This window comes from Epinephelus moara, chromosome 23 (genome assembly GCF_006386435.1).
Source record: "Epinephelus moara isolate mb chromosome 23, YSFRI_EMoa_1.0, whole genome shotgun sequence".
Classification (NCBI taxonomy): domain Eukaryota; kingdom Metazoa; phylum Chordata; class Actinopteri; order Perciformes; family Serranidae; genus Epinephelus; species Epinephelus moara.
This window is the reverse complement of record NC_065528.1, coordinates 9778022-9802358: the sequence shown is the minus strand read 5'-3', so window position 1 is coordinate 9802358 and position 24337 is coordinate 9778022. Positions and strand designations below refer to the sequence as shown.

The window sequence follows — 24337 nt, the reverse complement described above, 5'->3', positions numbered from 1 at the left end:
GCCCATCGTCAAATAAGATAACAATCATTGACGGCAGTAGCTGATGTTTTTCTGTTGTGTCACACCAATTTTGCATGGGCTAAAAAGCAGGCCTCAAGAATTTGTCATCCTGGGGGCAATAGAAAATGTGTTAGGGATGAACAGAGATCTTCCTCATTGGAACAAATGGCTGATGCCGTTGACTGGCCCTCTTGTTCTCCTGACCTAAATCCAACTAAGCACCTACAGGACGTTATGCATGGGTGCATCCGACACAGCCAAGTACCACCACTGACCGTCCAGGAGCTCACTGTTGCGCCGATCCAGGTGAGGAAGGAGATCCCCCAGGACACCATCCACTGACTCTTTAGGTGAGTGCCCAGACGTTGTCAGGAGTGCATACAGGAAGGTGGGGCCATACACACTTCTGAGTCCCATTTTATGTTGCCATGATAAAATTCACACAAGTTGGATCAGCCCGTGATTTCAATGTTTTGCTTGGATTTTGGGGTGATTTTGAATCCAGCCCTCAGTGGGTTGATGATTTTGGCTTCCACTGACCATTGTTGCGTCATTTTGTTCTCAACAAATTATACAAACACATCAGTAAAAATTTTCAACTTGAAAAATTAGTTCATCAATGTCTGATGTGTGATTTAAGTGGTCCCTTCATTTTTTTTGAGCAGTGTATTAAGTTGATTCAATTTAAGTAAGTTTTAAAGGTCAAGCAAATCATGTTGGTTGTACTAAACTCATTGAGTTTGTCAGATTATAAAAGACTCAGAGGATTTATTCTATATGGCTGTGTTGGAACTGCTTAAAAATTGCATGCAAATTGTTACCTTGTTTTTATTAAGTTGAACCAATGGATTTTTTTAGTGTACTTCCCTGATGATGTCACATTGTGAACAACAAACTCATATTGAAACCAGCAGGAGAGCTAATTAACAATAAGCTATAAGCAGCTGGTGGCCGCAACTAACTGCTCACAGATGTTGCACTGAGTTACATTATAATGTTTTCAAGCTCTGTTCAAATGCAAACTTGTAAAATGGAGTTTTGATGAGAAACTTGAATAATTAAAATTGTATTGAAAAGGTGACATGATATTTTTATGTATCATACAATAATCTAATTTGTGACAGTAATATGTGATAACAAAGTAAGTGACGGAGCTACAATACAAAAACTATTGTACATAAACAACAACGACAGAGAGAGAGGCTGCATTCAGGGACAGCATGTTCTGATTGCTTTATGATCTATGGTGTTTTTGATTTAATTCTCATTGGTCTAAGTGTAAAATACATTGTGTGAACTCAGGTGGCATAATATCTAGAGAACTGTGTTGTGGTTCAGCAGGAGTGAGTTTTTAGATTATGGAATCAGAGAGAGCAACTCCAAAACACAAGGGATTATGGGTAAGGGGATCATCACGCTTGAAAGATGAGCAAAACAAAATAAAGTCAGGTAAGACTGTTCTTATCGGCACTTGTGCAGTCTTATCTACAGGATTCAGATTTGTTTTGAACATCTCACCTGGCTGCATGACAACAACATAAACAGGTTACAGTTGAGTAGAGCTGTGTGACGTCTGTTTACGCCGTGTTTGGACTGGAACTGGGCAGCAACAACCTGGACAAACCAAATTCAAAAACATAAAAGCACATGTTTCACTAGTTTCTCAGTATTTTCCAGCTGAATTAGCCTTCCACAGATGTTAAAATCATTCACACTGCTTTGGGTGCATCAGAGAAAGCTTCTCAACACTGAATGACACTTGAGTCACATGTTGGTCTCAGAGGGTTTGGCTGTTTTTAGATGGAGGACCGGTTATTTCCTGGATCCCTGTGCTCGAAGCCCCTAAGAAACACCTGATCCAGCACAGCTAAGAGTGTGTCTGTGTGTGGGTGTGTTTAAACAGCGTCTTTGTTCAAACCCAGAGGGAAGCTCTCAGCTCTTTAATTCAGAAATGCAGGAAATCCATTCACATGCAGGAGAAGAGCTGAAATGTGGAGGCTTTGTCACAGTCAGGATCACAGCAGACGGTAATCTGACACATTGATATGAATCACACAGTCTATGATATGACCAAACACCAAATAAGCTTTAGGAGAAGCAGACACATTTACGTACATTCAACCATTCATGCAAAAAAACAATGCATGCACATTTGCACACAATATATATACACATTGCACACCCAGCAAATAGTCTCAGTCACACAGGTCTAACTGCAGGCTCATTTACTGCTAAATGTTTCCCAGACTCCAGATCTGTTTCTGAGCAAAGCAGCCAGTCGTCTCTGCCCAGTTTCCTTTGGAGGAAACTGACACACATTTTAGATTTGAGATTTCATCACACACAGTTAAAGGACAACTCAACATATGTACTTTTGCATTGCTCAATTTAAGCAACACTCTGCACATACAGTTCAAAAGCTTGCAGCGTAATGTAGCATTAACCACAGGTTAGTGCAATAAGGTATGTCAAACCCTGAGATCACTCTACCTGGAATGATAATGAATGGGTCCAGTGCAGCTTCAAGATGTTACCAAAGGAAATAAACATCATTCATATAGGAAGGGAACAATGCACAATAGAGTATGTCTTAAAGTCTGTTAAATTGTATGTTATTAAGTGTTGTTATGTAGTGGTATTATTTTGCAATCCTCACACATTATCTATACCTTTAATATTATACCTATACAGTACTGTATTATATTCTTTTGAGGGGATTTTCGCTTTTAACTTTGTCATCTTCAAACTGCAAACTGACCTGTTACAGTCAGTTATCAGTTTAAACTTAGTGATGTCAAATAAAACCCATGATACAAAGAAAATACACAAAATCACATGGCATCTGTCTACAGGCAGTTATCACAGAGGTCTGTATGAACCTTATCCTACAGGCACAAAGGGCCATTGACCTCCAGGATGAGTCCTTTATAGCTGATGTACTTGTGGTGAGAGACACGTCCTCATTCATGTCAGGTCATCCACTCTTCGACAGCATGACCCAGAATTTAAAAATACTGGGCCAAACAGATGCACCTCATTGCTAGCATACATACTAAAGTAATGTGGCATTATTTGATGTCCGCTCTCTTCAAAGAATCTGTGGCTCAGCCTGCTGGTGTGATTACTTAATATAATGCAGCAGTCACAAAACCACCAAACCTCTTGTTATATTCCATCCGGACCCCCTTTGAATTTCACGGAATTAGAAACAGAGGCAAAGTCCTTTGATAACACTTTCCTGTTGCTCCTCAACTCTGGATTCTGTGTTAAAAAAAAAACTACTAACTTGGAAACAGAAGGTTGGATATAATTCACTTCAACTTCCGCATTTTTAAAGCTGTTCTAATCAATACTTTTACATTTACAATGGGTCAGATGACTGTGCAGTGTGAAAGGGGTCTCTCATTGTGTTAAACCCACAGATAATAATCACCAACTCTGCAGTTCCTCTCAGCTCTACTAACCATTTTAGCATCTTTCAGCAAATTATTTTGGTCATCTGGACTACAGCCTTACTGTTTTGGTTCATTCTCACTGCTCTCATTAACCCTTACTGTGGCCACAGCAGACAGCTGTTCACTACTAGCCTGACATCACAAAAGTTAGTCTGGATCTTCTCAGCTCTCTTTTTATTTCTAAAGCATATCATCAACAGCCGTAGACCAAACCTTTGGACTCAAGTGGATAGGGCCACAACCAATTAGAGCAACAAAACATGACGTAGCACTTGCAATTGTTGCAATGGTTCCTAATTCCAAAGATCTAATAGTGTGCAAAATGTCCCACTGGACCAAGAGAACGTTTGCTCAACAGCCCGTTATCTAAAAAAAAAAAAAAAAAAAATACTCAACACATTTAACCAATACCTGCCCAGCACTCAACTGTAAATTATCAAAATAAGCGGCTAGCTAATGAAGAAAATGGAGCATTTAGCAGCTAAAGAGACAGATATTTCCTTCAGCATCTGGTGGAGACCAAAAACAGAGGTAAAAGGAGAGTGAGTGCTGGACTTTCATTCATCAGGCATCCAGAAACACAACTCCAAATGAATGCTAATAATGCTCCATGTATGCTGCATGTGTAAAAAGGCAATTATTTTCTAACAGTTACAAGTTCGCATATCAACTTTACAAGGCGATAATATGTCATTATTTAAAACTTATTGTGCTGCCAAAAAAATCATCACTAGAAAAAATATATATTCATAGTAACAAACATTGCTGTATATTCAGATACAGAAAGCTAGCAGTAATTGCAACAAAGTGTCTGATATGGTACGTGTTGTTAGAAAGCTTATCTCTTTCTTATAATTTTTGTCTTGGCGAATCTAATCATCAAATCAAAAATCAAACTGCAGAATTTTTGGGTATCACAGTTACAATGTTTTCAGTATCATTGCACAGTGATGTCTCCTCGATTTTCGACTTCCAACTATTACTAAATCCTGATTTCCACTCTGCTCTACTCTCCTCTTTCAATTCACCTCAATCCATCACTCATCTTTTTCTCCTTGTTTTCTTCTTCTTCTTCTTTTCCCCTGGGCAATCAGTATTCCAGCAACTTCCCTCCCCTCTCTGACTCTTTCTCTTCTTCTTCCTCCTCCCACTCTCCTCCATTCTCCCTGCCTCTGCCACCTTCCTCCCTTCCCTCCCTCATCTTTCTCTCCTCTCTCAGTTCAGTTCAGTAAGGTGTGCCGTCAAGTCCAGTAGAGTTCGTGCTTGTTTTTTTTTTTACTCTCAAGATGTCCTGGAATCAAGTCTTAGTGGTCTCTTTAGTGACCACCCTCCTCATCCTGACCTGTAAGTACCTCTGGGTGGGTGGGAGAAAGGTTGAGACAGGGTTTTATTTTTTTGTTTTTTTAATTATACATCCTCAGGGGAGATAAGCAGCACAGTTTTGAGGGTATAAAGCACTTACATGTGTGGTCCTCCTTTCATGTGGGGGAAAACAAATCTTAAATCTGGTGGTATTTTGTTGCTTCAGTGTGACCTAAGACCTTTTTTTGGCATCAGAACTTGAATCTGTCAAAATTAATTTGTAAGTTCCACAGTTATTTTCAAATTTCAGCTTTATAATAGAAAACCATTTGTATAGTCTGATTCAGGGGCAATAGGTATCAATGTGAATAAATTTTTAAAACTTTTGTAAAAGTTGCAAAAGTCAATGTCTTCAACAAAAGCGGATTAAATTGGCTGTCATATTTGCATCAAAGCTTTAAGTCATGTTTTTACTGGAGTACACGCAAGTCAGGAAAGTAAGCCCTCTTCGGTTGACGATACAAGCCAAGAGGAGGAGACCAAAAAAAAGCTGTACGTTTGCCCGGAGATGTCCAATAGTTCTCCAAAGAACAGCCTGAACCCCAGAACACCAGCTTATTTTCCACTACAGGACATGTGTCCAGAGGACAGCTATGACTCGGACCAATCAGTGAACAACAGGGCGTGGTAAAGTTAATGACGACAATAAGCAACACTAATTTGAATCGAGCTTTGCCAGACCACGGTAAGTATAGTGAAATTTGGTAGAAGGCTGTGCAAGGCAAGACATCTTACGATTATTAGCTGTTATGAAAAATTATATTTATGGATATTCTAATCCTGTTTCAATGTGCCAAACTGATCATTTGTAATGGGACAAAAACGACCCACACAATCTTCTGTATATTGGCAGCGATGGAGGTCTGCCTGTGAAATCAATCTTGTGTGATGCAATTTCTCTTCCCTATATTTTCTCCTACATGTATTTTTGTTTGCTGTTTCTTTTGTATTATCTTTGAGATGTGATTTTTAACTGTAAACTGAAGCAGTAGCACCATGTACAGGACAATTTAAGTACTTTTTTCCACAAACAAACAGGCTAAATTAAGAAGTAAGAGGCTTTCTCTAGACATTTGGGTTTATTTCAGATACATGAGGTTTTCATTGTTCACTTTATCATTTGGATACAGAAATAAGCAAGTGTTTGAATTTTTTTTAATTGAGATATGTTTCTATAAATGTTGACATGCATTTCTTTAATAATATTGTTATAAAACTGGCCCTATACACATGCTTAAGTGTAAAGACAGGAACTTATTATTTCACCTTTTCCTCAGTTTCCAGTGTGGTGGAAAGTGCGGCAATGCGGGACAGCTCAAAGGAAGACGATCCTAAAGGTGATACCTGTTTAATCCTTTTTACTATTTCCCATTATCTTGCTCCACATTTCCTCCGTATGTGACCTTTACCTTCTGACTTCTGACTTTTAGGGGCACCACGGCAGGTGTTCATGCCCGAGTCGGACGCCACCAACTTTTTCAAACGCCGTAGTCGGCGCTCAACCCGATACTATGAGCTCCAAGGTAAGAGCTTCAATATTTGCTTTTTATTTGGCTACCTTAAGGCAAAGATATGAGTAGTTGGCAGGGCTGTCCATCATCTCACTGGCAGATAAACAGCTGGATCAAGAGTAAAATGGTTTTTCTGACTATAGGGGTAGGTGAGTTATATTTATTTAAATTTGGTGTTACGTGTGGTTGATGTGGCCACACTGTGGACAGTCTTAAATATGGCATGTTTGGCCTTCCATACTGAAAGCACTGTATGTGAGGCGTGTAGGAGAGTTGGTTTATTTGTTTGTAGTTGGACTCTGAGGATTATATGGTTTGAGGTTTTGACTGCAAGCTGTGAAAGTTCAAGAGAGTAGTAAGTAAAAGAGAGTAATGGAAAACTCAAGCAGGTGTTCGATACAGTAGCAGCTCTTTAATCTGACACACACGCGTGCACACACACAGACATATACAGGCAGGCTGGAGGCTGCAGAAGGAGGCACAGGGTAGTATGGAGCAGGCTCTCTCTTGCGCTCTGTTTCTCTGTACAATAAGCTCATTCTTCCACTGCCAGCATCAGTGCGATACACAACGCCAACACACCTCAGACCGCATGAACAAACACACGGATGTGTTCCAGTGTTTCCGAACACAGGAAGTTATCATCATACTTTATCACCAAAATAACTTTTCAAAAAATCATAACAGGATTTTTGTCTTCCTTTAGCTTTGAGATGAAAGCATAAAAATGCCCAGATTTGCAAAAATCCTGCTGACAGCAGTGATGTTAATCTTTTCGGTAAAGTAAGTCCTTGTTAATACATCTCTTTTATGTTGGAAAACCCATCAGAGAAGTCCTCCAGGGACAGGCTGTGGGTCATTTCACCTAGCCCAGCAATCAGAGCACCAGACTGGGCCTTGGCTCCGGACAACCAGGCCCACATTCTTGGGAAAAAATAAAACACTTAAAAAAGGGCTGATTATTTCCCTTGCCAACACAGTTCATAAGAAGTGAAGGGGGCAGCTGAGTGAGTGTTTTAAGGGCCTTTTTGTTTTTTTTTTGCCAGGAAGGTATGCACAGGTTGTTTAGGCACTCAGGGCAATTCTGAGAAATGCTTGTATGATCGTTTTCACCTAATTTAGTCCAAGAAAATAGACATTCTCTCCCTGCTGCATTGCTCCGTTATTTAAAAGGCAGCACTCAAATTGGGTAAATGCAATATTTCCAACAGATGTTGGATGATTGCGCAACCAACTGTGACTTCAGTACAGTTTTCTAATAGCAATGGTTGTTATTTCCACGTCTTATGCATCTCTTTTAGCTTATGATCTTATCTGAGGTCAAGGAGAAGTGGTTAGGAAAGACAAAGAGATAATATTTTATTGACGTTGGAAAAGTTAACTTTTTTGTTGTTATTCTTCTAATCAGAGTAAGTAACGCTATCACTTTAGCACCTGTGTTCAATATTAGAGGGCTAAATGCTCATGAGGAAATAAAAAACCCTATCATGGGAGGATTTTATGTCAGATCCTGCCTCTGTTCAGTTCTTACCAAAGTAAATAACGCCAATAATCTAACCCTCAGCTAAGAAAGGAACCCAGAAGGAGCTGATCATATTTGATTTTGGAAACTGTGATGAATTTGCAGCGTCAAAGAGAACAGAACAGGTAGTTTTACACATGGAGTTAGTGTGAAGATGGGTGTGAGCCATGTTTCCTACAGTACACCTAAGCCCCAAGTAACTGGCCTATTTGGAGGGAAAATACGTTTGCAGAGTGGATACAGGTCTGTGTTTACATGAAATGTTGTGATGTAATCCCAACACAAGCTTGTTGTGATTCAAGTACTTAAAGAAAAACTCAGACATCTTTGTAATGTCTAATGCATACAGTGGCTGCTGTGTGCTGGCATGGGTGGGGGTGTTTGGTTTTGCAAACTGAGGGTGCAGCACGGAGGTGTGGGTGTTTACACACATTTCTAATACATTACAGTAAGTCGAAGGGGTGACCCACATGTATTTGTTTTAACACCTAACTAGACCCAGCGTACAATATTATGTAAATCTAACAGTGTAAACATGAGGAACTTATTCAAACTTGGCTTATCAGAGTTTAAGAAGTTTGATTCTGTTAAAGGTTTTCCAGTGTTCTCATGGTTAACAAGACTCAGGGAGGCTGTAGGCACAGCAATGCTTTGAGCTAAATGCTAACATTAGCATGCTAACATGCTCACAATGACAATGCTAACATGCTGATGTTAAGCAGGAATAATGTTGAAGGGAAAGTTCACAGTTCTGGGTTGGAAATAGTTACTGCCTCGAGCAAGGGATTTCAAGTATCTCAGGGTCTTGTTCACGAGTTAAGGTATAATGGAGCATGAGGTGGATGGGCGGTTTGGCACTAGACCGTCATGGTGAAGAGGGAGCTGAGCCAGAAGGCAAAGCTTTTGATTTATTCGTCCATCCACGTCCCTATCCTCACCTATGGTCATGAGCTCTGGGTAGTGGCCGAAAGAATGAGATTGTGGATACAAGTGGCCGAAATGAGTTTCCTCTGTGGGGTGGCTGGGTTCAGCCTTAGAGATAGGGTAAGGAGCTCGGACATCCGGAGGGAACTCGGAGTAGAGCCGCTGCTCCTTCGCATCGAAAGGGGTCAGTTGACGTAGTTGGGCATCTGATCAGGATGCCTCCTGGGAGCCTCCTGTTAGAGGTGTTCAGGGTACATCCCACTGGTAGGAGGCCCCGGGGCAGACCCAGAACATGCTGGAGGGATTACATATCTCATCTGGCCTGGGAACACCTCGGGGTCCCCCAGGAGGAGCTGGAAAGCATTGCTGGGGAGAGGGACGTCTGGGGTGCTTTGCTCTGCCTGCTGCCCCTGTGACCCGGCACCAGAAAAAAATTGGCAAGAGCTCATTGGAGCCAATAAGGTTTCTTCTCTGGGGACCACGAATATCTGTAGAACATTTGAAAATATCTAGTAGATGTTGAGATTTTCAGGACAAGTGAAAATTTCGACCTTCTGGTAAGGCTAGAGCAAAGGTAAGGAAATCACCAAAGTCATTAGGGTTAGGGGACCCATCCTCTGGAACCATGAATGTCTGCAAAGGATTATTCATCACATAGCTGTTGCGATATTTCAGTTCGGACCAAAATGGTACACAGACCTTCATCTATCAGTATCAGTATTCTTTCCTTTCCTCTCTCCACAGCCGAGCAGAGGGTAAAGATTGCTGCAAACGAACGATGGAGGGAATACAATGAGGAGCAGGTGGATGAGCACGACACCTACACCAGGGAGCTGCATGAAGGTGAGACCTGGATGCAGCTGCTTTCAGTTCCATGTTAAATGCTTTCGTCTTGAGTCCACTTTCTCCCAAACTGAATCATCAAAATGCATAATTGACAAAACGGCAGACAAACAAAAGAAGAAATTAATTCCAACTTATGTGAAATAATAGAGAAATATCCCTCCATCAAACTCTAACTTTTACCCCTTTCACAGAGGACTGAAAATACATTTAACATCTTGTGTTTCACAGAAACATTTTGTTCCGAGACACTAAATTAAGCATAAAGATAAAGCACAGAGGCTCCGTATCAGTAAACACATCCTTGTGAAAAACCTAAGATTTACTTGAATGCCAGTCGTCACGAGAGGACTCGCTAGAGAGAGCACATGAAGGGGAGACAGAGTTTGGGTCTTGAATGAATCTCTCGGCACCCACGAGCCACTGAACCACAGCGGAGTGCCTGAGACTCCACACCAAATCAAAGTGTCAATTTGTGGTCGACCCCAAGCTGACAATCTTCCCTGCGGTTGTCTGTCTGGTGTGATATAGTTGCAGTGACAGTTTCTAAACTAAGAACTGCTAACCATAAAGATGTGAGTGGGTTTTATATGTAAGATACACAGTGTTTTTGGTGGTTTGGGACAATGAGACGTTATAGGAAAACAAAAAGGTCCCCAACCAGGCCACACAACACACTAAGGTTTTGTAGAAACTGGCTGATTGGTCATAGAGTAAAGATGACAAAACTCAAATTTTTCACATTTCTAGATTGTTGGCTGACTCTATGCTTTATGTACATGATGTCAGTACAATTGGAAGAACAAGGGGACGAACATAAATCTCCTGAGATTAGTTTATATTGTTATATATTCGTAGCAGTTCATTTACAATGGAACCAAACACAAATTTGTCAGCTGAATCCTGTAAATTAGTGTTAATATTGGATTTTATGTAGCTATGGCTGCTTTGCTGCATTCTAAGTTGGTTTCACCAAATGGGAGATATAGTTGACAGAAATTTAGAAAATTAAAATGTGCAGAATGTGTCTCATTGTCTTGCTGGGATAAACAGGGATGTCCTTGAAAAGACGTCATCTGGATGGCAGCATATGTTGCTCCAAAACCTGGATGTACCTGTCGGCATTCATGGTGCACTGCTGTCACAGATGTGCAAGTTACCCATGATGCAATGGGCACTAACACACCTCCATACCATCACAGATGCTGGCTTACTAGGGCTTACTCGGTTTATCTGTGAAATAATCAGTAGGATAATGATAGGGTATGATTTGTATCAGATTCAAACTTAGACACCAATATAATTTCATCTTGCACGTGTGGACTAGGAACCACTTTGTCAGTGAAATTACAACTTTGAATTTACCCTCTGCATGAAATGTTACGTAAATAAAGTTGCCTTGCTTTGAATACCATTCATGCAAAACTTAATATTAGAACATTTTTATTGGCAGTGAAATTTGGGCACAAGACTAAAAAGAACTGCTCTCATCAAATATGACTTAGTTTCCTTCGTTCGTACTGAAGAGGCATTAAGAAGAATCGGATCATTCACAAACATAACATCACAAACAGCTAGCTAAATGCTAACAGTTTGGAGCAATACCATTAGCCCTAATAAGTACAAACTTTTTTTTTTTAGCAAGAATTGTTTGCCCTTGTTCTTACATACATTTTATTTAAACACTGACATATTATAAACTTGTAAAGCTGATATGGCGAACGTGTCAGCAAAGAGCTGCCTCTACAAATCCAGCAGGCACAAAACAACATTAGCATGTAAGCTAATTGTGCTTCTTTTCTTTAGCTGTTTTGGTAACTCCTCAGGGAAATATTTGGCTCTTTAGGTGCTAAATGCTCCACCATGGTCACCAGCTAGTCACTAATGGTCTTTCTGCAAGCTCCTCTGAAGTGCAAAGTCCGGTGATAATTCTCACTACAATCCACTCGTTATATAGTCATGATTCTTTGGTAACAGAAAAAGGTTAATCATTGCCACTTTAACTTTTTATCAACAGAGCAAACTGAGAGATCAAGAGAGACGCACGAGCAGTATCGAGAGTATCAGTACGACGGCCTCTATCCTCGCTACTACTGGTTCCACTGAGCGCACTGTGTCGCATGGAGGGCCGGGCTACAGCACCTCTCATTGGTGCAGTGCTAATACTGCCATCACCTGTAGCTACCAAAGGCAGTCATGTTCATATTTCTACTCTAAGCTACAAGAAAAAGGTTTTCTTTGCTTTTTATTTTTTATGAAAACCTAAATTGTGCAATATGTCTCCACATCAAACTGTATAATGTATTAAAAGTGCAGTTTTTGTATTGTAAGCTAAACTTCTACTACTATCATATTAAATGGAGGCTATATGTTTTGCATGCTTCTTTACTGCCTCTGCTACATGTACATATAAGCTACACAGAGTGTCCTTTATATCAGCCTGTGGTATTAGCCGCAATATATCAACTCAGTACATTAACAGCGGACTTTGATTATCGCTTTATTTTTGCAAAGAACCTGACTTATGTCTTTAAGTCAAAATGACAAATAAAGATGAGTTTCCTGATTCCCAGACCTCTGATGTGTTTTAACTCACTGCTTGCACCGTCTGGTATTTGGAGTATTTAACGGGAGGGAGGCGCAGTGGAATAAAAGAGAATATGAGGTGAGCTGCAGAAGTCATCAGGCGGAGATGAATTCCACATTCCTGAGTGGAAATATTAGACACAAACTGGGCAAAGAAGAGACAGAGGAGGTGGAGAGAAGGAAAAATAGTAGCAGTAGAGTAATAAGCACAAATTAAACCCTTAAAAACAATGGGCCATGACACTCTGTATTCAGTAATCACAAAGCTTCAAACCCCAAATCCTTATTTTATATTTATACTGTCATTCCACTGTGGACTTTTCCTTTTCAGGGCCAAACTTGAGTGAGCACCACCTGGCCTCAACAGTCATTTCTCCAACACATGGAGTGTGTTTGTGTCCTGATACAGGTTTACTCCCTATGAATATAAAATATGGATAAAATATGGAAGCCTAGAACGGCCATTATTGCAATTTGTATGCAGTTACTTTAAGATCACAGATTAATTATCTTTGAATACCAAAGTTTTTTTCTTGTGATAACAAAAGGGTAACAAAATAGTCACGAGAAAATAACTTTTGTTTTAAGATAAAGGGATAATTATACTGTGGTCAAGTGAGCTGTTATTTGTGTTATTATCCCAAATCAAGACAAGTTGTTTTCTTGTGATAAATCAAGAAGATATGCTTTGTTATCTCGAAATAATTAACTTGTGATCTTGAGATAATGGCCTAAAAAATAACTGCAAGCATGGCCTTTCTTGGCTTCCGTAGATGTAGATGTGTATCATGATAACCACATCCCTTTACTTAAACTAAGTGTGTCTTGAACGTGCGTCTCATTGTATGGGTGGATAAATTATAATGCTGCTGTTGCATGGTATGATTTCTAAATTTTGATGCAGGTTTGACTGCAGAAAGAAGTCCTGAGATTCTGAAAGGAAAAAAAACTGCACCTACCATTGATGATTTAAGACTGTTGAATTTCTTTTTTTTTTTAGTCCTCTGTCCAGACAGTAGCTGCTGGAAACCTAGTTGTGTACACAAAGAAACAATCATCAAACACATGCAGTAAATAAAAAAACAACTATCAAGTTTATAATTACATATTGTTGCTGACATGTTTGAGGCAGGATTTTTTTTGTCAATTTGCTATAGATTGAAAGGTGAATATAGCATAAAGCTAAACAACATAGGTTACCTACCTTTAATAAATTGCCCATTCTTACTCAGATCACATTTCCACATTGTGACACCCTCTTCAGATTTTCTGTTGATCCAATTTGAACTACTTACGCAGTATACCTAGAAGTGGAGCTATTTTCTTTCAGCTGTAGAGGATATCATTCCACATCCAACCACCACAACCCAGTACTTTATTGTAAACACATGGAGTGATGGAGTATCATATTTTGTATATGCTGACTGGATGACTATGATGTTTTTTATACTGTATATTGAAGGCAAGAAATACTTAAAAAGAAAAAGCTGAAGTTGGATTTGTGTTTAAGCTTGTATCTAAAAGGACAGGCCTTTTGCACAGCAGACATTTTGGCTCATCACAGTAGGAAAAGCACAGCTGTTAGTAATAACATTAATTGTGGCTCTGTGTTTCCCAGTAAGCTGTCACACAATATCAGGACCCTGATCTAAAGCAGCTTAATGGAACTGAGTCATCATTGATTTTATTATTTACACCTGTGCTTTTCCGTCTGTGACATGTCTTCAGTAAAATAAATCACTATTAGACCAACAGTCAGGAAACCATTCATTACTATTCAGTCAAATAACATAGAAATGAGTTCAACATTATATGATTCCATACTTTCCAGATCCGTCCCAGGTCCTGTGCTCAGCTTTTCAGAAACACACATTTGACATGAAATGTTGCAAATTATTTCTTTAATCATCTTATTTCCAGCATATTAGCAATTTAACCAGACATTCAAATCACATAATGAATAATGACAACACAACATCAAACTTTAAAAACATGATTCATACAAATATAAAAATGCTACTAAAGATCCTGTCCTGGTGCCATCACTTCAGGCTGCTGAGGAACTTGCCATGCTCCTCTCCTCGAGGCAGGAGAAGCTCTCCGGCGATCTTTGGCCCCTTTTTCTCCTGCAATAAAACATATAAAGCAACATCAGGTTTGTTTTCTTTCACGACAATATTAGAGGTAATCTGTGAGTCAGAGAGAGATTTTACCTTCAGCATCCCATCACGCTCCCATTTAAACAGGCCGCAGTTACTGAAATGGTAAAACAACATTAGTCATAATGCAGACATAGCCCTGAAAAACCATTAAAGGAACGAGAAAGAGACGACAGCAACTTGAGGGACATTAAGATCCTTACGTGCAGTGTTTGTTCGGCAGTCTGTCTAGAGCGATGGCTCTCTGTCCACAAGGACATTTGAAGAAACGTTTCATGGCGTCATGCCACCGCAGATTGTGATTCTCTTCCACACAGCGATCCGCCGGCTTGAAGTAGGTATAATTACACTGGAAGCAAAGGAACACAGGAAATGTGAGCTTACTTTGCTTACTCCTAACTTAAAACTATGGTCACAGTCAATACATTGTCCCTTTAAGAAAAAAAAAATCTCCCATCCAACTTTATTCTAGCTAGCTGGCATACATAGAGCACACAACTACACACAACAAAATGTCATGACTTATCCAAAACTTTCAAGGATTTTACTAATTCCATGACTTTTCCAGGCCTGGAAAACAAGATTAAGGTATGACCTTTCCAGATTTTCCACGACCGTATGAATCCTACATATCTGAACCAAATGGCTGTATATTTAACTCAGTACCTTTTTACATGTAACAGCACGACACTTCATCTCTCTGATGCCCTTCATCTTCTCCTCCATCTGCTCCTTCTTCACCAGAGGATCAAAGTATTTCTCCTGCAGTTGGTACTCCGCCTGAGAGCGAAGAGAATCACATGAAATGTTTTACAATGTTTTAATTAGAAATGAAGCTGGCTTTGTGGAAATCAGATCTACTTTGTGCAACAGCAGTAAATCAAAATACGTTTTAATTGTTGAATGGAATAAAGTGCCACTTGTCTTACCGCCTGTAGTGCAGCCCCATGGCGCGATTTGGCGTTAAGGATCTTTTGAAACTCCTCCGACTGGATGTAAAGTTGCTGATCCCGCTTCTTCTTCTGGGCTGGTTCGTCATCCTCATTACTGCACGATTCACCTGCACAGAAAGTAAAAGTAAGGGTTAACAATCAACAGTAAAGCCATTTTATATATGACTTAACTTGAATGCAGAATTCTACATTTTACTAATTAAATCCAGTGCCAAAATTTCTTCACATTTATCAGAGAGCTGCCAGATCTGTTTTAACTAAATGATTTTATTGAGCTGCTGCCAAGTCAAATATCTAAAATCAGTTAGGTTTATATTGTGCTTCAGCAGAGATGAGATATACAGCAGTTTTGTACCATTTGGTGATGTCAGATTCTTCTCAACTCGGGCGCTGATCTCACTGTCGTTACTCCTCTTTCTCTTCACAGCGTTGGGGTCTTCCTTTTCAAGCCCTGCCCCTTTGGCTCTCAGCTTCTTCAGAGCAGCCAGCTTGGCAGCTGACAGGCTGAGAGCGCTGGGGGCGGGTGCCTGCGGCGGGCTGTTCTCAAAGAACAGGATGTCGTCCCCCTCAGAGAAGCCTCGGCCCAGGGTGGGAGTGTGAGGGGCCGCGGGGCTTTGGGTGGCCTTGGGGACCTCGGAAGCAGCTTTTGGGGACATGAGACCATTCTGGCCCAGTGAGGAGGAGGAGGATGACGACAACCTGGGACTTGGCCCAGCTGAGCTCTGCAGCACCCTCTTCTGGATCTCGTCTGCCCTCCGCCGACGGTTCTGCCGAAACTCCTGCTGGATCTGTTTCTGCTGTTTCAGCAGGTCCGAGGCTGAGAAAGACTGAACTGGAGCTGCACCTTTGGAGACTGAAGATGGGTAACAGGGTAAATTCACAGCTCTTTAACAGAACATCGCTCTGAGATCCAAATTAACATTCTCTCTCTCTCTCTCTTTTTTTTTTACTGTCTTTTGTACTGGACATTTTGTGATCTTTTAATCTCAGAAAGAAAACTTTGTATCAGTAAGGGTTGGTTGATTGCTGGTATTGTCACTTTATATTAGATCACCTGGGCTGATTTGTGAGCAGCACTTGTACTGTAAATACTGGTGTCTTGTACTCCAAGGAGGGAAAGGGCATTTAAAAAAAAAGAAAAGTCATTCATTCATTCATTCTTAGCCAGAGTAGTGAGAGGGACAGAAATATTTCCAGGCTGTGTACCTGATTGGCTCCCCTTTGCCAAGTGCTGCTTCAGCTGTAGCGCTCCGGGTGTTGGCGCTGACAGGAGGCTCTTAAACTCATCTGAACAACCGGAAACTTCACCAGACTGCAAGGCTGGAAAATAAAAACACATACAAAGAAAAAATTATTCGTTTTGTAGTTTGTCCTCACAGTCACTGTCAAGATTATAACTAAAACATATACATTGAGTACAAGCTGACATCAGCTCATAACAGATTTATTTATATAGTCATCAGCTCCTGGTAAGCTACTGCAAGTGTTCACATTACATACACTGCTACATGTAGCCACATGCTAACATCAGGAAAACATGTAATCTTGGTTGCAGATGTTAATTTCTCCCAGATTTCTAATAACATTCCTGTTGGAACATGTGTGGTGGTGTTCAGAAGCTTTTATTGGTGATTTTTAATGGCAGAAAGTGCTGCTATATTTCACAACTTTGATCATTTCTGATCTATTTGTGAATTTATTAATGTATGTTTGTACGTCAAAATGGCCCTAAGGTTTATTTTTAGTACATCCTCTCTGTATATATTTAAGGAATAGTATCCTTATTTAATTTATTTTATATCATAAATTTTTGGTCTTGGATGTTGTTTTTGGATACGTTTCTTTTACCTTTTACTTTACAAATGTAGGAATGAAAACTTGACACATTTTTGGAACTGCTCCTGCTCTGTAATGTAAGCATCTGTTACTAAAAAAAAAATCTTTGCAAAAAAAAAAAGAAAGTGCCGTTATACACTTTAGTAGCTGCGTGCAGGTACACTGCTACATGTAGCAACATGCTACATGGAAACATGTAATCTTGGTTGCTGATGTTGTAAATTTCACCCCGATTTCAGATCATATTCCTGCTGGAACATGTCCACTTGTGAACATTTTTGGCTTACAAGCTTTTATTTAATTTTAATTTTCCACAGTAGGAATTGCCACTATTTGGTGTTACAGTCATTCCCCCGGCTGCAATGACAGTGCAGAGACAAGGAGATACAGAAGACCAGGAAATGCAGACGAATCAAGGTAGACTGGGCTTTTTCAGGAGGGGCTAAACGAAACAGGCGCAAAAATGGAGTGTCTCAGACAGAGGGTGAATACAGGTGTTCCAGCACAGACAGTATGAGAAAAAAAAGTCTTTTTACATATTTTAGAAGAAACCTTAAATACAAGTATAAACCTGAAAATGAGCATAATAGGTTCCCTTTAATTGGAGGCGATGTAACCCAACAGGAGCTCAAAGCACAGAAAAGTGTATTACAGACAGACTTTTTTTAGCTGTGAAACCCTAAAACATTTAAACATTTGTTTTAAAATACAACTAGACAAAATCAGATTAACGGACAGTCTTGAGGTCTTCAAATAGAGACTCTCAGTCCTTACCCAGCCTCTTGGCCTGATTGATGTGCTGAGCTGAGCCTTTCACAAACAGCTTGTCCAGAGTCCTCTGGGCGGGTTTGTTCGATTTGGACGTTGATCTGCAACACACAGACCTGCTAGTGAAAATGCCAAGCAGCTCAGATTCTGCCCAGTCCCACACTGTGTTCCTGGCTTTGTAAATTGCAGTATGCCTGCACAAATTGACTTCAACACACTGTAAAAGTGCAAATAGAATTTCAGTCATAATCCAAATTGGACAAAGCGATAACCTCGGTATGCATTATACAACTCACATTGTACATATTACTGCATTAAATATTATCTGCACTGATCAGATACTGTGTATTAAAGGGACAATTAATAGAATACTTGCAGGGAAAACCACATTTCAAACAATAAACAGTGAGATGACAACCTCTAACATCACTCACAATGATGCAGCACAGGCAGGTGAAGACACACCACCGTAGTAGAAGCCGTCCTGGCACAGCCGCTCTCTCAGGCTGCCACCTTTCGCCTTTAGCTTGTTGGGAGCTTTTCCAGAAAACGCTGACTGCAGTTCGGCCCTCTTGGAGCTCATCTGCTTATACTGGGCCTTAACGTGATACTGGCAATACTGGCATTCATACTGTAAACAAACACAACCACACAAAGACAAGTCGCCTGTATTAGGATTATTAATGAAAGGAAGAAAACACCGATGTGAAATTCCCAGTATGGATTATACATGTAAGGAAATCTGAGAGCGAATGTGCAGAAATGTATGATGGGAGAAGATGGACCCACCAGGTTGACCATCTGAGAGCAGGGGTCTCCGTTCTTCTTCATGGCCTTACAGGTGCCGTAGTCCTGAGCTTCACCCATCAGCAACACCTTCTGCGGGTGATCCACCGTCAGGCTCACCTGCACATGTTCAACACAGGGTTATATTTTCTGCAAGGGGAATCGGCTTACAGTGGTAACAAGAGATGAGCATCAAAAAACAGACAATAAATCCAGTGACATCACTTGAGGATGTTTGTCAGATTTCACACAGTTCCCTCTGGAGTCACAAAGGACTTCTGCGTCCAAACTGTGACTGCAGTGCAGATCAATTATCCTTCCTTCTGTTTTCTGAGATCAGAGGCTCTGAACTGAACGGCCCTATGTGGGTGGTAAGGGTGTGAGGGTGTGTGTGTGTGTGTGTGTGTGTGTGTGTGTGTATGTGGTGTGCAGTTGGGAACAGCTTGGCTTTCCTCGCCACATTCCTCTCTTAACATCTCTGTTTGTCATGCAACGCCGACACTGGCAACCTTACTGGCAATTTTCACCAACACCACCGATCCGTTTTCTGCTTTAATTGGCTGACGCTTCAGTTGCCAAACCAGTCAGTGACAAAAAAATCTCGAAACCAATTAAGTTAGACATAATTAAAACAAAGTTAGCACTTTCCTTCAGTGAAAAGCTGTTCATTTTCAGGAGTAATGAGCTAACAGTGGCACGCGATTTTCTGTCTGACCCAGTTTTCTGTCACCTGGTTTAAACTTTGAACCCCTCTGCTCTTATGACATCTACGCAGAGTCCATCTGTTTGTAAAATCAGTGGTGTTTGAGATGTTGCATGTCAGAAAATAATCTCCTGGTTGTATTATTTCTACCTTTGTCCATAATAAAGTATATACTTTTATGCTTTTACGGTGACATATTGTAATTACCATAAAATCAGCAAAATCAATTAATCTACTTCAATAATGTTGAATTCAGATTCTGGCAGACGGTAATTATGATGATGAATTTATCCACATTATGATGTGACATCTAATTGGCAGGAGTGACTTGAGGCTCTTGACACTGACAAAACACTGATGTAAATGTAATAAACTATAAAATGACTGCAACAACATGGAGATAATAAGGAAACACTGGTGTCTACAGTAACAACACTTGGTTTTCTATCATACGTGCATTATACACAGGTCAAACTGTCCACTCACCCCGTCATATCCATCTTTCTGCTTCATGGGGTTCGGGTTGAGGAGTCCAATGACGGTGCCCGGCTCCGTCTTCCAGTGCTCTTTGTGGACTTCGCCGAACAGCAGCAGGGACACAAACACTTCCAGGTTATGGAGGTCGTTCAGCTTCCAGATGCTGAAGGTTTTGCCCTGTGGAGAGGAAGCACTCAGTCAATAATGTGACAGAACGCAGTGTTTCCGAAACATTTTAAGATTTGCTTGATGAATTTCAGTGTTGTGTCCAATGACAAAAATCACTTTGATTTCCCATGAGTCAAGATTTGACGTTACCACCTGAGGAAAGTCTGTTACTGAACTACACTTGCTATAAATCATTCCACCTATGATATATCGCCTCTATTCATTAAGAGATATGTCTGTATGGAATGGAAACAAAACTATAACTCTCATGTGAAACAAGAACAGTCAAGACATGTTGCAGGGGCTTTAGTACCTAAAAAAATCTTGGAGAAACAGCAAACATGGCATTGTATACTATGGAAAAGGAATATAAACTACGGCAAAACATTTTTGATTTATTAAACAGGCAGGAGAAATCTATTTGTCCATTCCAAACTAGACTTCAGAGATGGAGGGTGTAAATGTAGACCTACACTGCTGCTGCTTTGTGGTGTGACCTTGCTGACCAGCACAGCGAAGGTCACCCAGTCGCTGTCCTCCAGTTTCTCCCGAGCCATTCGCTCCGGCACCTGTGACAGACGGATCAGGCGGCGGTCGGCCATCTTGCGGTCCATTTCGCTGGAGGAAACGCGTGGTTTTCTGAAATGGAGAAAAGATTCAGACTGAAACACTTTGTTTGTGTGTATGAGACCCAAATTCAGGATTTAGCTGCTGATTTCTAATAAAAAGCCTGTGTTTCTATCGCTTCAGTATCCTTACCTGAGTCGCAGTCCTGAATATTTCTCAACACCCACATCTTTAGGAAGGGCAGGAAGAGAAGAGGGTTTAGGCTGCGCAGCTGGTGCAGGACTGCTCTGAGAGGCTGACGGTGAACGCAGAGGTTTGTAGACCTTGCTGGTGCTCTCTACTGGCTGGAAGGAGCTGCCGATCTTTATCTCCACCAGTGGCCCTCTGTCTTCTAAGGAGGAAACAGTGAAAAAAATACATTTATATAAATCCACAAGTAGCATTTTTGTACAAACAAAATTCTCTCAGTAACTGTGGTTTACGTAAATAAACTGCATAAGGGTGTAAGTGTTACCCGGCGATGTGCTGGCTTTGGGATTGTGAGCTACCCTGGGTTTGCGTTTGAAGGAGTCAGCATTGTTCAGCTGGTCAAAAAAGTCAGAGGACTCCTGGAGCTTCAGACCTCCTCCTGTGACTGGAGCAGATGAAGATGTTGCGGCTGTCAGAAGTCAAGGAAACAGACGCACTATCAGCTTTTGTTGCTGCTGCAGTTATGTGCACGTATTTGTGTCCTCATCAATTTATTCTGTACTTTATGTCTAAAATAAAACAGCACAAGTGGCCATTGGACTTCAGGACTTGTAAACCTCTGTGGCTGGTGAACAACACAATGTTTACCTGCTTGTGTCTTGGTATTCTGTGTGGTAGAGGCTGGTTTGGCCTGGGTCAGTTTGGAGGTCGGCTGTCGAGGGGGTGTCGGTTTGGGGGTCATTGGTTTGGGACCAGCCGAGCTCCCTGCAGTCGTGACTGGAGTGGAAGATGATGTGGAAGCTTTCTGACTTGCTTCCAGCTGCTGCTGTAACCGCTGCATCTGCTCCTGCATGCGCCTCAGCTGGTCTGAAGGAGGAAAGCTCCATTAGTAAACATCATCAAGAAGAATAAGAGGATTAGAGGATGGACCACAGCGGCACAAACCTTGTAAATCCTCTTTGGAGCTGTCCAGGCTCCCACAGGCTTCTCCACCACTTCCTTTTCTTTTAGTGTCTTTCTCTTCATTTTCAATGTCGTCCACATCTCCAAAGAGATCAGACAGTGCGTCCTCTGCCTTTGCATCTTGACCTTCCTCCTCAAGGCCCTCTTTGTACTCTTCCCCCTCATCACTGTCGCCATCAAACAGGTCGTCCAAGTCATCTGCCTTTTCCTGATTGCCTTGTTCTTCTCCGACTCCCTCGCTCTCAGCCAGTAGCGATGTCAAAATGTCCAAACCATCCAAACCATCCAGACCATCATCACCTGGACAAAGGAGACATAAATTGACTTGTGTTTTGACCTATTCATAAAGATGTACTTTAATGTGTTTTAAATCTCATGATACCTACTGTCCATTTTAGAGATGTTACTGGTGGTGCTGATTTCAGATGACCTGACGACCTACAAGAAGGCAGACACTTAAGATTATTCTGTGGAGTGAAGGAAAGACTAATTTGGCAGCTCTCATTACATAAAAACGTAAATTGCAGACTTAAGAAAATAAGGATAGATCTGCCTGGCTGGCTGACTTTCGCTTTGGAAATACAAGAGTTTGAAATAAATTTAATGCTTTAAATATTTCACTGACAGTAAGATTTGTAGTAAAGCTGACACACAGTTAAGGAGTGGTTTTTTTTTACTGTATAATTCGGGGTCAGCTTACCTACATCACTTATCTGCCCTCTCTTACCTGCTGCTACAATTTGTCTATTTTCTATTTAATCTCATCTTGCATAATGTTGTATCAGGGCTTAATGACAGTTTCATCAGTACATTTTGTTGCACATTCACTGTTTTATTTGCAGTTTTTCAGTTTGATGTTTTATTCAACTGATAATTTTTTTGGACTCTTTTTAAGTTTTCAAAGTTAAACACACAGTAGTATAAAAGTGAAAACAGAATATCTGATCCAAAATATAGAAAATATTCAACCAGTCAAAAATCAAAAATACTGCAATGTGAGTTGTCATACATGTATAGAAAAAGCAGGGATACGTGTGTATGTAAGCCCAACCACAAATGAAGTTCCCTAAGGGGAAAATAAAGTTCTCTTGACTTGACTTAACTTTTTTTTCCTGCTTTTAAAGGCTGCATTACAGTAAAATTATTTTGATGAATTTTCTGAACTTACCAGACTGTTCTAGCTGTTCTATTATTGTTTACCCACTTAGTCATTATATCCACATTACTGCTGATTATTTATCAAAAATCTCATTGTGTGAATATTTTGTGAAAGCACCAATAAATCGTCACAATATTGATATCAAGGTATTTGGTGAAAAATATCGTAATATTTGATTTCCCATATATCTCCCAGTCCTACTATAATATATTGACCATTGTAAACTCCTGCCTTCAAATGACTTAAATTTGTTCAGTTAAATTACTGGTACAAGCTCTGTCTTGCTCACAGTTACAATTCAACTGTGACATGATGTCATGGGAAGTAATCTCACATTGTGAAAGCAACATACACACAGTGTACAGTCTGTCGCGCAAAACCGCCCTGTGCAAGCGAAACACATTACCTGTCTATACTGGAAAGAATCTTTCAATTTATTTGAAAGAGATCAGAAAAGGTTAAGATCCAGTTAGAGCCTGAGGCAGTCTGTTCAGGAGAGGCCATAACCTCGCTCATAGCCCCCCTTTAAACTGACACAGTAGAAAATTAAAATGATAAACCTGTGCGGAAGTCATAAATGTCAACATCTGAGAATATGAATGCCGCTCGTTTCCTCTGTGAATATCAAAACGTTTGTGTCTTTAAATATAGCTTTCCATTTATTTACTTATCTAATGTTACTCAAAGGTAATGAGACAGCCAACTCACCTCGGCTCCTTGTGTTAACGTTACAGCTTTGTGTCCTTTGCTGGCTCTGGTACAACTTTGACGGATTTTACAATGACGTCCCACCTGTCAATATATTGTTTCTTTTCCAATAAGTTTCTCTACGCAAAGCTTTGTACAAGTCACAAGTTATGTTTTATAAAAATGGCACATTAATCTTGTACTCTTTACAATCTGAACTCACAGCGAGGGAGAAAATCTAAACTGGCGCTAAACGAAGGACCCCGCTGTGTTGTCAAAGTGCTGCTGGCTGCCCAACCATCTGCCTGACTGAAAAAAATACATTTCTGTATCGTAGGATGACGTTTCGACCAAATACAAGAACAAAATTTATTTTAAGTAACCATAATTATGAGATAAATATATATTGAGCGATATATCTTTGCTGATATTGATTTTGTCGCCATATTTTGCCAAGGGCAACCCAGGAGTCTAAACGGTGAGGCAGCGACAGAGGCTCTGAGCCATAGACATACATACAATAGACGCCGCATTGAACGTTGAGCCGTACGTCAACGTCGCCGCCATATTGGATGTGGCAAGGCTGCGCTGTAAACTAATAGAAGTGAATGGACTTAATTTCATAAAGCGCCTTTCTTCAAAGAAATTTACGTTAATGCCTCTCGTTTATTCATTCACACACACACTAATATACTTGGGAAACAGTTAGGCACCAAAAA

General features: G+C 40.5%; 2 protein-coding genes across 5 annotated transcripts; one reads left to right on the top strand and one right to left on the bottom strand.

Annotated features, from left to right (window-relative positions):
* The first annotated feature begins 8 nt into the window (after positions 1–8).
* ucmaa (upper zone of growth plate and cartilage matrix associated a) lies at positions 9–12191 on the top strand. Of its 2 annotated transcripts, XM_050036567.1 has the most exons (6): positions 9–350; positions 4675–4799; positions 6095–6154; positions 6248–6340; positions 9519–9617; positions 11635–12191. In XM_050036567.1, exons 2-6 carry the CDS (start codon positions 4742–4744, stop codon positions 11721–11723), a joined length of 399 nt encoding a protein of 132 aa, XP_049892524.1. In that variant the 5' UTR covers positions 9–350; positions 4675–4741; the 3' UTR covers positions 11724–12191. The 2 variants fall into 2 exon arrangements, with proteins under 2 accessions (XP_049892524.1, XP_049892523.1); XM_050036566.1 differs by lacking the exons at positions 9–350; positions 4675–4799 and having other exon boundaries at positions 4891–6154.
* Positions 12192–14088: 1897 nt separating this feature from the next.
* mcm10 (minichromosome maintenance 10 replication initiation factor) lies at positions 14089–23873 on the bottom strand. 3 transcript variants are annotated; one of them, XM_050036557.1, is made up of 18 exons: positions 23640–23873; positions 22159–22210; positions 21755–22072; positions 21458–21676; positions 21135–21278; positions 20813–21011; positions 20527–20692; positions 19895–20062; positions 18709–18825; positions 18354–18550; positions 17926–18035; positions 16522–16635; positions 15671–16168; positions 15292–15422; positions 15029–15142; positions 14566–14711; positions 14417–14459; positions 14089–14329 (listed from the first exon to the last, which is right to left on the bottom strand). In XM_050036557.1, exons 2-18 carry the CDS (start codon positions 22163–22165, stop codon positions 14246–14248), a joined length of 2775 nt encoding a protein of 924 aa, XP_049892514.1. In that variant the 5' UTR covers positions 22166–22210; positions 23640–23873; the 3' UTR covers positions 14089–14245. The 3 variants fall into 3 exon arrangements, with proteins under 3 accessions (XP_049892514.1, XP_049892515.1, XP_049892516.1); XM_050036558.1 differs by having other exon boundaries at positions 17926–18020; XM_050036559.1 differs by having other exon boundaries at positions 21135–21254.
* Between the last annotated feature and the right edge of the window lie 464 nt (positions 23874–24337).

Excerpts from the sequence above, each read along its gene's own strand:
- ucmaa (XM_050036566.1), top strand. The coding sequence starts at position 6,004 with ATGCATTTCTTTAATAATATTGTTATAAAACTGGCCCTATACACATGC. Across the intron at positions 6,341-9,518 it reads CCGATACTATGAGCTCCAAG|CCGAGCAGAGGGTAAAGATT; the intron begins GTAAGAGCTTCA and ends CTCTCTCCACAG. Across the intron at positions 9,618-11,634 it reads CACCAGGGAGCTGCATGAAG|AGCAAACTGAGAGATCAAGA; the intron begins GTGAGACCTGGA and ends TTTTATCAACAG.
- mcm10 (XM_050036557.1), bottom strand. Across the intron at positions 18,551-18,708 it reads GCTCTCAGATGGTCAACCTG|TATGAATGCCAGTATTGCCA; the intron begins GTGGGTCCATCT and ends GTTTGTTTACAG. Across the intron at positions 18,036-18,353 it reads CCTGCCTGTGCTGCATCATT|GTCTGTGTGTTGCAGATCAA; the intron begins GTGAGTGATGTT and ends TTTCACTAGCAG.